Below are 14,865 nucleotides of genomic sequence, written 5' to 3' on the forward strand. Positions count from 1 at the left end.
GGTTGTTGTCTTCGGCGACCAACAAGGATACAAAGTACGCGAGTGTCTTCAAAAACTGATTGGCTCCAAATACGAAGTTAGGTGTTTTTGGAAACCCGGTGCTACGTTATCGGAAGTTCTTTTAGGAAATAAAAACTTGATTTCTAATTTAACAATGCTAGATTATGTAATAGTACTAGGGGGTATTAATGATAGTAACCCGTTAAACTGTATTTATAATTTACATAAATGGTGTCAAACTGTGCATAATACAAATGTACTTATATGTGAAATACCTTTTAATAAATATTTGCGTGAACAAAAACTCAACTACGAATTGAGATTTTTATGTAATAAATTTGTGAATGTCAATTATGTAGATATGAACTATTATAGATTTAGGCCAAATTTACGTACTTTTCCGATTTATATCTGTGGTCTACTGTGTAGAGAAATTCTTCGTCTACAATACAAACACGACTACCAACTATATCTAAGTTTAAAGAAAAATGAACATGTCGTTACACAGACTAATTTTAAGGTTACCAGTAATGCAATTGTACAAACAGAACAGATATGTCTAAAAACATTTATTGATGCCACCACCCAAACCTCTTACGATAGCGACGTTCACCATTCATCAGACTTTTTTCGTGCATAAATATCTTCACATCTTGCACCAAAATATCAACGGACTGGTTTCCAAAGCAGACCAATTAACAATAGTTTTGGAATCCTCAGACAATAATATTGAGGAATTGGGCATTCTATGTATAACAGAACATAATATGATAAGTAGTGATACATACTCTTTAAATATACCAGATTTTAGAATCGGTTCAGCTTTTTTCAGAAAAAACCGCCGCGGTGGGTCATGCATTTTGGTTCATAGATCTCTAGAATTTCATCCTATTAGTGATATAAATCAATACTCGAACGAGAACATAATAGAGTGTTCAGGTATTGAATTAAAGGACCACAACATTTATATCATCTGTATCTATAGACCTCCCAAATCAAATTATAAAGATATTTCTATATTTTTCTCGATTTTAAATAAATTGCTAATGCGTTTCGGCTATAGTAAAAAGAAACTTATACTGTGCGGCGACTTCAATATAAACATTCTGAATAAATGCAATATAACTACCGAATTTATACAGACTCTAGAGAGTTACAACCTTAAAATAGGGGTAAAAGAGCCCACTCGGCTCTCAAGCGGAACGTGTATTGACAATTTTATATACAACATAAAAAGTTGTAGAACGCAAGTTATCGAATTAGCATTGTCCGATCATACAGCCCAGTTATTAACGTGCCCCATCAAAAATACTCCCTCTTTAAAATATTGGTATGTTGAGAAACGCGACTACAGCGTAGAAAACATAAACAAATTTAGAAATTGCATAAATAGTTTAAGTTTTAAAGACGTCTTTGATAGTCATGATCCGAATACAGCATTCAATAATTTTTATGATACATTCTCTCTATTTTATAATCTTTGCTTTCCTAAAATTCGAATAAAAATTCCAACTAAAAACCGTCCGAAGTGGGTAACAAAAGGCATAAGACACTGCTGTAAACGCAAAAGAAGGCTATTATGGGAATTTAGGAAAAATCCAAGTAGTGAAAATAAAAACCGTTTTACCGACCTATCAGCCAGACTTAATAAGGTTATTAAATTAACACAAAAAGCACAGAATACTGAATACATTAATAATGCCTCGAATAAATGTAAAGCGACTTGGAATGTGATAAACAGCAATAAATCAAATAAAGTACAGAACGAAATATCAAATATACATCATGCAAACAACATCATCACAGACCCAAAACAAATTGCTACTGCCTTTAATAATCATTATATAAACCAAGTGACATCATCTAATGAACAAAGACCAAATATAGGCATTCCTTTTCATCCTAAATCCATATATATGGCCCCTACAATTCCTAGTGACATAAACAAGATAATTATTAACTTAAAAAATACTAACAGCACTGGCTATGATGACATATCAGTTAAGATATTGAAAACTGTTTCGGTGGCAATATCACACCCGCTCTGTCATATAATCAATTTATGTATACTGTGCGGTGTGTTTCCAGAGAAATTAAAGTACACCATAATCAAGCCCTTATTCAAGAAAAATGATATACATGATATGAATTGCTACCGACCAATTGCACTAATCCCTGTTTTCTCTAAAATTTTCGAGAAAGTTATTCACGAAAGCATTTATAATTTCTTAGAAACCAATAATTTGCTATCAAAGGAACAAATAGGTTTCAGAAAAAATAAATGTGTCGATTTGGCAATTTATGATTTTCTCCACACAGTGGTTACGAACATTGACAAAGGCAATCAATCATGCGCACTATTTATGGATCTAAGCAAAGCCTTTGATCATGTAGATCATAAAATATTATTAGAGAAACTTTACGCGTACGGTATCCGTGGAAATGTGTTGGACTTAATAGAATCTTACCTCACTGATCGAATGCAATGCACACAAATTACAAAAATATGCCCAACGCGTAAATCTGAGATTAAGTACTATTCCGAATATAAAAAAGTTATATTTGGAGTTCCACAGGGAAGTGTACTCGGGCCACTCCTATTTATTATATACATAAATGATTTACCGAAGTTGACTCCCCACAAGTCGATCTTGTTTGCTGACGATAGTACCTTTGTATTTACTGGAAATGATAGATTGCAATTACAACTTGACATTAATTCTACTTTAAATTCTATAATAAATTGGTTGACATGCAATAATCTAAAAATTAATTTAAATAAAACTTATATTATGACATTTAGAAATAGAACAAACAAACTTTATGATATTGACATTAATTACTCTGACATTAAAATTGAACAAATCGAAGATACAAAATTTTTAGGTATAAATATCCAATCTAACATACAATGGACTACACACATCGAATCACTCTGCACAAGGCTGAACCAATTTTCATATGCTCTTTACAAACTATCCAAAACAGTTAACACATCAACAACACTCACTGCTTATCATGGATATGTTACACCTCTACTGAGGTATGGGATTATCTTTTGGGGTAACTCCTCATGTAAGGAAATGGCGTTCATAGCACAAAAAAAGTGCATAAGAACGATTTGTAGACTGAAACAGACCGATAGCTGCAGGCTACACTTCATTAATCTCAATCTGCTTACTCTACCCTGCATCTACATACTCGAAGTGGTCCTATTTGTAAGAAAAAACGTCGCTATGTTTGAGAGATTGAGTAGTCGAAGGCATAATTTAAAAATAAGGTTTCCACCTAACAAGACCGCAATATACAACAATAGTGTATTCTGTATGATACCGCGGATTTATAATCATTTACCAGCCTCAATACTGGAAACCTTAAATTTTAGTATTTTTAAAAATAAAGTTAAAAAATTACTGCTGGCAAAAGCATACTACACCGTCAGTGAATACCTAGGTGATAAGTTGACATGACCAAGATTTTATTAATTCAAATTGTATTTAATGGACATAATTGTTAATTATTAATATTTGTAATTATTATGACATTTTATATTCGTTTATTCCTCACTGACATTAGGTATTAATTTTTTTTTTTGGTATTAATTTTAATTTAATGAATTTGTATTTATTTGAAATGTATAATTTTGCATGCTAAAAGCTGATTATGGTGATTCCTTATACTTGTAACATCTGATAACATGTACCCATATTCGCAAAATAAATGATTGATTGATTGATTGATTGATCAATGAATAGGAATAGATTATGACTAAGATTTTGAAAAATATTATTATTTTCTTTCAATTTTCTTGCTGGTAGTTAAATGTAGTAAATGTACCTATAGCGGATAAGTTAACCTTTTGTCACGTAAGCGGTCGACGGCGACGGCGACGCGACGCGACGGTTCGAACCCGAGGCAACACACTAATGTGCTTTAAATAATTATCACTTGCTCTAACCCCTCTCTCGTTTGTGAGGAGACCCTTGCCCAGCAGTGGCACAGTAATGGGTAAAAAAATGCAACACAGCCTTTGCTCCGGCCATTACAAACGTGTGAACTATCGTAGGAATGAGACAATGTAATACTATATCGTTATCAATAAGGGGATGGTGGCAGTAGTAAGCTTACAAATAAAAAATGTGTGTCAAGGTTTGTCGGAATATCGCTTTTATGAGTTTATGTATGTATTAGTAGGTACACATACGTACAGACGTAATAAATATATATTTTATTATAATATTATATTTCTAATAGTACTTATTCACTGCATATATTATATGATGCTGTTAGTTTTTGAATTGAAGTTTGGACTGCGAGCATGTTTTGTTTATTTTTTTATGTACGATATATCTACTTAATATGAATCTGATTCGTTACAGATTACAAGCATTACTAAAAAAATACAATATTTTAATGAGAGGATATCATACCGAAGCTATTTTCTCTTATTTATTATTTCTATATCTTTGGAACATTAGGATAAAAGATGCTGTTAAGATGTTCACTGGAAAAATTATGACGATTAACTTTCGTTACACCATAAATACAATAACTGGTTTTTGACCTTTTTTTAAGAATTTGTTTTTTTTATCCTTTTGGACGTGGTAAAACACTTATCATAATCTAGAAATATATAACTAGATCTATTGCAATTTATTTACATAAGTACAGTTTCCAGTCATTACCAATGGAAGAGGGCAATGGAATATTTTGTTATCTTCTTTCTATATATTATGGCTGACTACTCTATTTTATGACAAAATATAAAATATTGATACTTTAAAATAAAACATTGTAAATCTATTACACTGCAATCTATACTAGGTAACGTAAAGTACTAAGCCTGCTGTAGGTCAGTGGCGAGACGTTAGTTCGATAAGATATTTATAAAGATTGAACGAGTGTTAATATTGTCGCTACAACACGGTCTACATTCAATGTGTCTTAAGCTTATATCCAGACAAAACTAATATGATTGTGTTTATGTCACATGTTCATGTCCATGTGTTCAAAGACCACAATTTATTTTGACAAATATTCATACTTAGGGTAAATAATCTTCAACTATAAGTAGGTACAAATATCAGGGATACGTTAAATAGGGGTTGTATTCCTTCAACAAAACATCATATAACTGTAACTAAGATGTGTATACCTACACGGCGTCATCACTTGACGTACTAGAAATCTTCAATCACTTAATGATCAAGAATTGCTAATTAAAAGTGCAGCAACGCCACACCATTGTTTATCATATCCCGATGGCTATTATAATGCACAATGTCGTCACAATGGCTGATTAATTCAGTGGTGAATGCAGTATAAATGGTGTTATGGCATAGGACAGGCGTCACAGCCCAACGAGGGGTCGAACAGAGCTCACGAGGAAACCTGGTGAGTACCCTTTAGTTATTTGCTTTGACCTTTCACCTTTCTAATAGTAAACAAACATTAATAAATACCAGCTGTTCGTAAAATCTACTTATAGTTGCAAAAGATGACGGGAGTATGAGTCGTTGCTCGGGATGTGGGTCAGGTCATGTCAAACCTTTGTTAGGTTAGCAGAGACATATTTAATGTACCTATAAGTAATCGGTATTCGTTGTTTTAGTGTTTGTATAGTTCATTGCGACACAGTTATTTTCAATAATAGTCCTCATGAGAGAGAGTGTTCATTAAAAAAGTTATTCCTTACGCGTTGTTAAGTTACCAAAGAATTATTTTATTTGTTGGCATATGTACCTATAAGTTATTGGTATTTATCGTTTGTGTGTTTGAGTAGTTCCATGAGACACAGTTCTAGCCAATAATAATCATAATGGGAAAGTGTGTCAATAAAAACTGTTTTCTAAAAAAGAAAATATTGTTGATGAGATTTCGTTCTTTTTCTACGGAACTCTAAAAATATGCAAACAAAGTTAAAATGTTAAAGTTTTGTTTTTAACAACATCAACATTTGCATGATGTTATTTTCACGCAAAATTTACAAATTTGCTTTAATATGTTTGATAATTAAGTGGTCACATAAAATAGTCATCAATGTGAAGTTTAAGGCCATATTTTTTATTAAGTAGTATATAAAAAGAACCGTCTAGTAATATTTTAGTTAAATTGACGCTATTCAAGCGTGTGGTAACTTTGCTATTCAGTCAGTACTCTATAGTTAACTTTTGTTAGTGGTCCTATCTGTTTTGTAAAACAGTTCTATAAAGTTATTGACACTCTAAGTTATAATACAAACGTAGTGTAATAGATACATCGTACAGCATCGTCGGAAGGCAATCTCAAGGTACGTCACTCTAAATCAGGGGGTTCCCAACCTTTTCTTAGTCCGGGGCCATTTTTATATTATTCTTGTTAGCAGGGACCACTGTTTTAGTATATTAAAGGTAAATTGTATTAATCATCCTGAAAATTTTAAAGACATTCGCGGACCATATTTTGGCTTCCGCGGACCACTGGTTATGGAACCACTGCTCTAAATAGACCAAATTTCTAAAGACTTTAACAATAAAAATAAACATGGTTATGAATAATGAATAAGCATCGAGTATTCGAGACTTCGAGCAGGTTTAATGTTTTGAATTGTTTTATTATAATGATTTATCAATGAAAATACAGGCATAAGTTTAGTTCATGGGGTACGGTAAAAACTATTAGTTTATATCCAAGTTCAGCAGAGTTACTTCATTACTTCTAAAGTCGATGTAATGATCATTAAATTATGTTCTTAGTACTTCTAATACGCAACCATACGTCAAGCGAACGCATAAAATTATTATAATTTGTTTACACATTATTTAAACCTTTTGTCTCTGACGTTATAATGTCAGCCATAATGAAATAATAACTCGTTAATGATAAACACGGATAAAGTCATGCAGTTTTAAATCTTGTATGTCGTAACCTCACACGTCTGGTTGAATTTACAACTTCATCTTGGTTAGGAAGCGTAACAATTGATGATAATTATTCATAACTAGCTGACCCGCGCAACTTCGCTTGCGTCACTTAAGAGAGAATGGGTCAACATTTTCCCCGTTTTTGTAACATTTTTTACTGGTACTCTTCTCTTATTGGTTGCAGTGTGATGATAGCCTATAGCCTTCCTCGATAAATGGGCTATCTAACATTGAAAGAATTTTTCAAATCGGACCAGTAGTTCCTGAGATTAGCGCATTCAAACAAACAAACACTTCAGCTTTATAATATCAGTGTAGATTATACTCGTACAAGACTTGCCTTACATTTTATGGTTTTTATAAACAAAATGAGCTCGTGATGTTAGTTCATGCGTCATGTCTGTCGATACCTAAGTTTTTTATCCTTCTGCAGTAGGAATTGGGTTAGCTATATTATTATTTCTTTGAAAATAATAATGTTAAAACTAGTTTTTTAACACTGCATTGGTTAGTAATGTTATAACTCTGACTGAGAATTGTATTATTAAATAAACCTTACTGTAAACTCCGTACACATTCTCAGTTCCATACCCTATTTCAGAGGCTTTGGAGATGATTTAATTGATAAAATGATACAATGCAAAAAAATATTAGAAACTGTTTGCCTTTTTAATAGTGAAAGCTTAATCGACGGACTGATAGACACGCGGCCAGACTTTTGCATTAGATACGGTCACGAATAAAAAACTGCTATTCTATTTTAAAATATTGATGTTCCATTTCAATCTAAGTAAATACATATTTAAACAAAGAAAAGACCGACTGTCTCCGATAAAGATTCAAATAAAAATACTAGATAAATGCTTTACCTATGTCTGTACTCTATTACATTCGGAAATGGCAATTTATGTAATTGTATGGTTTACTGTAATTGTACCTTGTAAATATATAATTTATTCTACGAACTTATAATATACTAAGACAATAATTAAGGTAGGTACACGAACGACAGTCACAAAATTGTTAGATAAATACAAATATTTGTGTGATGAGTACGAGTATATGTTCTGAGCCTGGTTTTTTATTTATCTTTATGTATTTAAAAGTATATAAGTGTGTTTATCAGTTATTTAGTTACTATAGTACAAGCTCTGCTTAGTTTGGAATTAAATGACCGTATGTGAGTTGTACAATAATATTTATTTATATATAATTTGTTTCACTTTAAATGCGACTTTTCCTCTACCAAGAAAAGCCTTTTATGACTCATCGAATATTGAGATTAGAGCACAAAATCGAATCGGAAATCGAATTCCTAATACGCAGGACTGAGCTATATTTCATAACATTAGAAATTTCTTTTTAAACGCTTTTATTTTCAATACAACCTTTATATTTTAAACTCGACAAAACAAATTATTAATATTTAAAAATTATAAACATCTACAAATCATATTTGCAGGCAACAATCGTCCCATTACAAACAAAGAGACAATAGGCAATCATTACTATTAATCCTGGTGGCCGTGAACCTACATCCCAACAATAACTTTGTAACTCAGTCAGTTCTCACCTATTGTCGCCTTCATAATAGACAATTATCGATTCTAATTAAAATAATTGGCCAAGTATGTCTGGGCAATGTATACGACTGCTGGTCACGACGTCTTGGGTTCGAAACCGAGTCGCGTAAATAGCTATACGCCTTTTTCTTAATCTCAAATCTCAGGAGTTTGGTTGCATGCCCAGTATATAGCAATCACATGACACAAACCCTCTGATTCATAAAAATATATGAAGTTATGAAAGGCTCATAAAGAGTTTTGTTTCTTTCACTCCTTAGCAAAATGAAAAAGAGAAATCATATTATAGTATTTTTTTAACTAAAATAGGTTTATAGTGTCTTTAAGAATAAGAGGGTAAAATTGTAAATGGCGAAACGTAATTGTGTTTTAAACAACTCTGTCTACACCTTCAGGTATAACAGGCGTAATGTTATAATATTCGCAGCTTACGACATTTAACAAATTATGGAGACAAAATGAATTATTATTATAATTGAAGGTTTTTATGTTATTATCAGTAAATGATGACATTTAATTGATGAATGTGATTACTGCTGATAGTCACCGATTTGCGGAATGACAAAGGACAAAGATGAGTTATTATTAATTTGTCACATGGTCGTTACTCAGACCAGGCTTCATACACCACTTAATTTTTTTATTGATGCATAAAACAGTGGCTCTGACTTACTAGCAGACGATTGGAGCAATTGGATGACAGAATTGCAATTTAATATGTTGTGGAGTACGTTTTGCCTAATCATCCTATAGAATCTAGCTTTAAAATCTTTAACCCAAACTTAACAACAACCCATAAAAATGAATTTAACAATAGTTTATACTGTCTTTTCAGGTAAACATGAAGTTGATCATCTTAATAGCACTCTGCGTGGTAGCGGCATCAGCCAAACCAGCTACCTACACGGACAAATGGGACAACATCAATGTGGATGAGATTCTAGAATCCCAACGTCTTCTGAAGGCATACGTCGACTGTCTACTTGACAAAGGTCGTTGCACTCCCGACGGCAAGGCTCTAAAGGAAACTCTCCCTGATGCTCTCGAGAACGAGTGCTCCAAATGTACTGAGAAACAGAAGACTGGGTCTGATAAAGTGATCAGGTATTTGGTCAACAAACGCCCAGACTTGTGGAAGGAATTGTCAGGCAAATATGACCCCAACAACATCTACCAGCAAAGATACAAGGACAAGATCGATGCCGTCAAAGAAAATTAAATTGATTTAGTAAAGATGTTAGCGAACGGTTGAGGGACGTAAATTCTGATTGGAAATGTATGTATGTAGTACTAAAGCTTTAATTGGATTTGTAGAAATACATGTTATATCCACTTTTATATTGTCTTATTTTTTATCCACCGTCTATGAACTGTAGCATCAACATTAATTTGTATGCCATCAAAAACATTCTGTAAAAACCTCAAGTCTCGCCGTAAAAAGTTGTGAGATCTGTATAATACCAAGTCGATTAATCTATTTAGTCTCTACTTAAAGGACCTTCTGTCTTAAGTTATTACGTATGTTATTATCATGCCAATTTAAAAAAAAATACCTCTAAAACAAATAGACCGACCTGGCCATCGCATGATTTGATTATTAGTATGTATCACACTAGACAGCACGACGAGAAGTTAATGCTCCTGAAATGTTAATGGCGAATTTGTGTTTTCTTGCGATGACCAAGTCGATCTATTTGTTTTAAAGGTATTTTTTTTTAAATTGGCATGATAATAACATACGTAATAACTTAAGACAGAAGGTCCTTTAAGTAGAGACTAAATAGATTAATCGACTTGGTATTATACAGATCTCACAACTTTTTACGGCGAGACTTGAGGTTTTTACAGAATGTTTTTGATGGCATCTCACTTCTTTTTGTAGAGCGAACATAAGTCCAATTTGTATGGAAAGACGTTATATTTTTTCATAATTCAACATATTTTCCAATGGGAACGTTGTTCAGTTTCATGGGCTAAACACCCTTACCCACCCTATACCCCCTCCAGTTATGCCTCATATAGTATTTACCTATTTACATCTATTTATTTTATTTTCTACAGTAATAATAATTCATTAACTGCAAATGTAACCTTGTAATCTTATACATTTACATGGGATTACAAAGTTATTGTTGCAGTTGGTGTATTTAGAAAACTGGACCGAAATTAGAAAATATTGGATTTTTCCCATGATTAAGACACTAAACCCTATTTGTATTCTAAATTTTAAGCTTCTAAGTCTGCTAGAAGTACCTTAGACTTTTGATGATCGGTGAGTCAGTGAGTCAGTGAGTCAGTGAATCAGTGAGTGACAAAATTCAAAATTTTAACAAGTTGTCATTCTTAAACTACTGGTTCAAATTGACTGAAATTTTAAATATACCGTATTTATACAATGACTGATTAGTTGCTGAAAATCCAGGCTTCTTGTTTTATCCACAACGAAATTATAGGGGTGTCAAAAATAGCCCGAATTGCTTCGAGAAAAGGATGTTACGGCCGTGCCGCTTTTTTTTTGCTCGACTTGCGGGGGCACTTCCGTGCCCCCAGATAACCCATAAGTTAGGCTCGCAGTTTGCGTAGTATGTTAGAGTTAATAGTCTAGTGGGTTATCCAAACATTTAACGCCTAGATCATTTTTACAGTAGGTACTTTATAAATAAACCTTTTAAATTATAATACATTTAATAGATTACAACATTATTTTTATCTTACAAAATGTACAACGCCTACAGAAAATAAATAGCAACGTGTCGTTTACTGTCCATTTAGGAACTTTTCGAAGGAGTCTCTGAACTTCAAGTCTTTGTCGTACTTCTGTGTAAGCTGTTCCCATGCTTCAGGGTGACGTTGTTTTACTGCCATGATGACTTGTCTTATCAGCTCTTTTTGTTTGGGACTGCATTTCGCGCACGATGTTTCCAGAGCTTCGGGTATCACTTCTGTAGATAAGATAAATTAAACATTTAAATATTTCTTGTAGCCGAAAATTGTTTGAGTTGAAATTAAAAGAAAGATTGGAAAAGTAACAACGAGCTTAATTTGCCCAGCAGTGAGACCCAACATAAATTGAAATTAATAAGCCTGACTTATTTCCAGACCTAACGACGGTATAACTGAAAGTATTTTTGTTTGAAAAGGAAAGAAAAAAGATTAATTTTCAGGTTCAGGACGGGTCAATTGTTATTGTTGTAAGGTCTGCATAAAATTACTTACAAATTACGAAATTACAATATTTTTACGCTGCATGACCATAGTAATTATTCATGACTATTCAAATAATTCAATATTATAACAAAAGAAAGTGACAACTTACTTTTAAAATCCTTAGCATCGGGTGTACAAGGTCCTTGGTCGAGGAAGCACTTGGTATAACTGAGGAGTATCCTGTCATTCTCCAATAGAGGCTGGACGTCAAAGCTATCGTATTTGGAGTTGTAGAAGTCCGCCGCTACTACAGCCACCAATGCTAAGAGCACGAAATAAGCCTTCATTGTGAACTGGAAGGAAGAAAAGATATGTTTAAAAATAAAAATCATCATAATATGATTTATTATACTTGGTGCAATACATTTATTCAGGGCATTTAGGTCCCCAACCCGCACCTGGCCAGCGAGTTGGACTCAAGCCAAATAAAACTATTAAGATGAACTATGATTAGGCTCTAATAGGGACCAAGCGTTAAATTCCATACGATTTCTTTTCATTCTCTCGAAATTTGCAATGGCTAAACGCGGACAGTAGGTAACTAGTAAGTATTTAAATAAAAGCCCCCTGCCTCTGACGTAGGATGACGCACAACTCAAATAAATATCCTGTTCAGTCGAACCATTTTTCAAAACAAGCAAAAGAATATGTTGATGTAATATTACCGATGATGAATATATCCCTACTTATTAGTATTTACTTATTAGTAGTAGGGATATATTCAGTATCGGCTCAAAATACTTTATCGATGCGAAAGTACCTATGCATGTCTGTCTCTTCTTCAAGCCAAAATCAATTAATCAATTTGGATGAAACTTATACGAAGATACTGTGAAAAGATACTAATAAGACGTAGATTACTTTTAATTTTGAGAATCTCATGGGAACGGGAGCTATGCAGAAAATAAGCCATATAAATAATGCCCACGCGGACGGAGTCGCGAGCATAATGTATTATTATGCTATATAAGTTAGTTTCCAATTCTTAAAATTCTGATGTCAAATCAATGCTAACGCTTATCTTTTTAGGCAGGAACTTAAACACCATTGATATACTTTTAAATCAGTAGTATAAAAATAACTTCAAAGCAAATACATTATTTTAACATAATAATATGCAGATTAGCATTGTACATGAGGATATAACAATGTGATGTTGTACGGCATAAATGGCTAAATGGCTAGAGTTATGGAGCGAAGGTGCTTATTAGGTGCTATGTATGTTTGTATTACAGCGGACACACGTGCACTCGAGTGTATTTCCACTAACAATACACATTCATTAGGCGAGTAATATCCTGAACAAGTTGTAGTTATCAGGCATAGCATTTAGATTCAATTAGTATCTTATAAAGGTAGTTGATGGCTAGTGAACTGAATGAATATGAAGGAATGATGGTCTTTCAACTTGGTGCAGAGCATTGAATGAAAAATTCGCGGTTGGCGTAGGTTTCAAAAATATTGAATTGTGACCACCCGAAAGTAGCTGTATGAAATATTGAATATATTTCATACAGCTACTTCATTTATGAAAACCTAGCTGACCCGCACAACTTTGCTTGCGTCACATAAGAGAGAATGGGTCATAATTTTCCCCGTTTTTGTAACATTTTTTACTGGTACTCTGCTGCCATTGAAGATATATAGCCTATAGTCTTCCTCGATAAATGGGCTATCTAACACTGAAAGAATTTGTCAAATCGGACCAGTAGTTCTTGAGATTAGCTCGTTCAAACAAACAAACAAACTCTTCAGCTTTATAATATTAGTATAGATAATACAGAATTTTGTTATGATTTAAATTGCGCCTGCCAAAGTTCTCCACAAATTTGTACGTTGTCAAGTTCACGTGTATTTTTGATTAACGATAAATAGATGAAAACGCGGATAAAGAGGTATAGTATACATGTTAGCTGACTGAACTTTTAAAGCTGAACACACATGAACGGGTATGAGATATCAAAGTTGTTAACGAAAAAGTAAACTCTCCTATACACTGCTTAAAAATTTATGAACGAATTAAAATTTTGAAAGCAGCAGGGAAAAAAATCAAAACTAAGACTAAATTAAAAATTCTATGTATTATTCTTTAACTATTGGAATGAATACAACCTACGTAATTTTACTAGTCCAGTTGGTACATTAAGAGACCGCTAAATAACGGTAATCAGTGTCATACATAAGTATGTTAATGAATGGTTTGGAAAAAACACTCATTTAATATAATATATAAGGTATATCAGCTATGATTGGATAGGTACTCTATTTTACATATAACTACACCAATATGATAAATGCCAAAGCATATATATGTGTCTGTACATAGATATTAATTTATTTATCTCTTACGCTTTCATGGCTTAATTGCTGTGTCGAGTTAGTTAAATTAACAGTGATGATATTTATGATAATGAGACGAGATGACCGAAGAACTTTGAAAAGGATGTTGAATACTTTTGCCAAAACACTCACTTTTAATAAATCTTAATTACAATGTGTGACAAATAACGCATAGCCAAAACTAATACAAAAATAATTTATTCAAGACAAAGACTAATCAATAGAATCTAGTTCTCGGAAAGTACAGACGATCGTATTTTATTGCAATATTACTATCGTGTCTATCGAGACCTACACGGAAATATAAGATTAAATTTTTCTCTAGGACGTTAATAAAATAATGTAATGATGATTAAGTATATATTTTGTGAAGAAACTTCCAAAAGCAACAATAAAGATCCTAAATTTTGGAACCACGTTAGTTATGCTTGCTTGAGGTACTTTTGAGCTGAAGTTTTCAATCAAAACCTTATTTTAATCGAACACTAATTAATTCTACAGTATTGATATTGTGTTATCATTATTTAGAGTTATTGATGAATACCAATGATGCATATTAGAATGATTAAATACCTGCTTCGTTAGTTCAGGTCAACGTGAACACAACTGCGTGGAATTGAAATGTCCAGTTGTTTATAAAGCCTTGTTCGTCATTGTCCATAAGTGCACACAACAAACAACAGATTATTACTATCCTGAGACGTGTGTACAATCGTAATGTGTACATTATCGCCAGTACATTACACGACGTAGGAAATGCGTCAAACTACTCAGCTTGATTCATGCTTGTAATACCAGCTACCGGGTGACCCTTCGTTTCAATGACAGAACAG

The 14,865-nt window shown here is 32.9% G+C and overlaps 2 protein-coding genes across 3 annotated transcripts; one reads left to right on the plus strand and one right to left on the minus strand.

Moving 5' to 3' along the window:
* The first annotated feature begins 5,249 nt into the window (after nucleotides 1-5,249).
* LOC142980287 (allergen Tha p 1-like) lies at nucleotides 5,250-9,823 on the plus strand. Of its 2 annotated transcripts, none has more exons than XM_076125657.1 (2): nucleotides 5,250-5,394; nucleotides 9,321-9,823. In XM_076125657.1, exons 1-2 carry the CDS (start codon nucleotides 5,326-5,328, stop codon nucleotides 9,702-9,704), a joined length of 453 nt encoding a protein of 150 aa, XP_075981772.1. In that variant the 5' UTR covers nucleotides 5,250-5,325; the 3' UTR covers nucleotides 9,705-9,823. The 2 variants fall into 2 exon arrangements, with proteins under 2 accessions (XP_075981772.1, XP_075981773.1); XM_076125658.1 differs by lacking the exon at nucleotides 5,250-5,394 and adding an exon at nucleotides 6,111-6,289.
* Nucleotides 9,824-11,151: 1,328 nt separating this feature from the next.
* LOC142980301 (ejaculatory bulb-specific protein 3-like) lies at nucleotides 11,152-14,747 on the minus strand. The gene is made up of 3 exons (XM_076125677.1): nucleotides 14,606-14,747; nucleotides 11,802-11,985; nucleotides 11,152-11,427 (listed from the first exon to the last, which is right to left on the minus strand). The coding sequence occupies exons 2-3, from the start codon at nucleotides 11,977-11,979 to the stop codon at nucleotides 11,243-11,245; spliced, it is 363 nt and encodes a 120-aa protein (XP_075981792.1). The 5' UTR covers nucleotides 11,980-11,985; nucleotides 14,606-14,747; the 3' UTR covers nucleotides 11,152-11,242.
* Between the last annotated feature and the right edge of the window lie 118 nt (nucleotides 14,748-14,865).

The sequence above is a fragment of the Anticarsia gemmatalis genome, chromosome 17 (assembly GCF_050436995.1).
Source record: "Anticarsia gemmatalis isolate Benzon Research Colony breed Stoneville strain chromosome 17, ilAntGemm2 primary, whole genome shotgun sequence".
NCBI lineage: Eukaryota > Metazoa > Arthropoda > Insecta > Lepidoptera > Erebidae > Anticarsia > Anticarsia gemmatalis.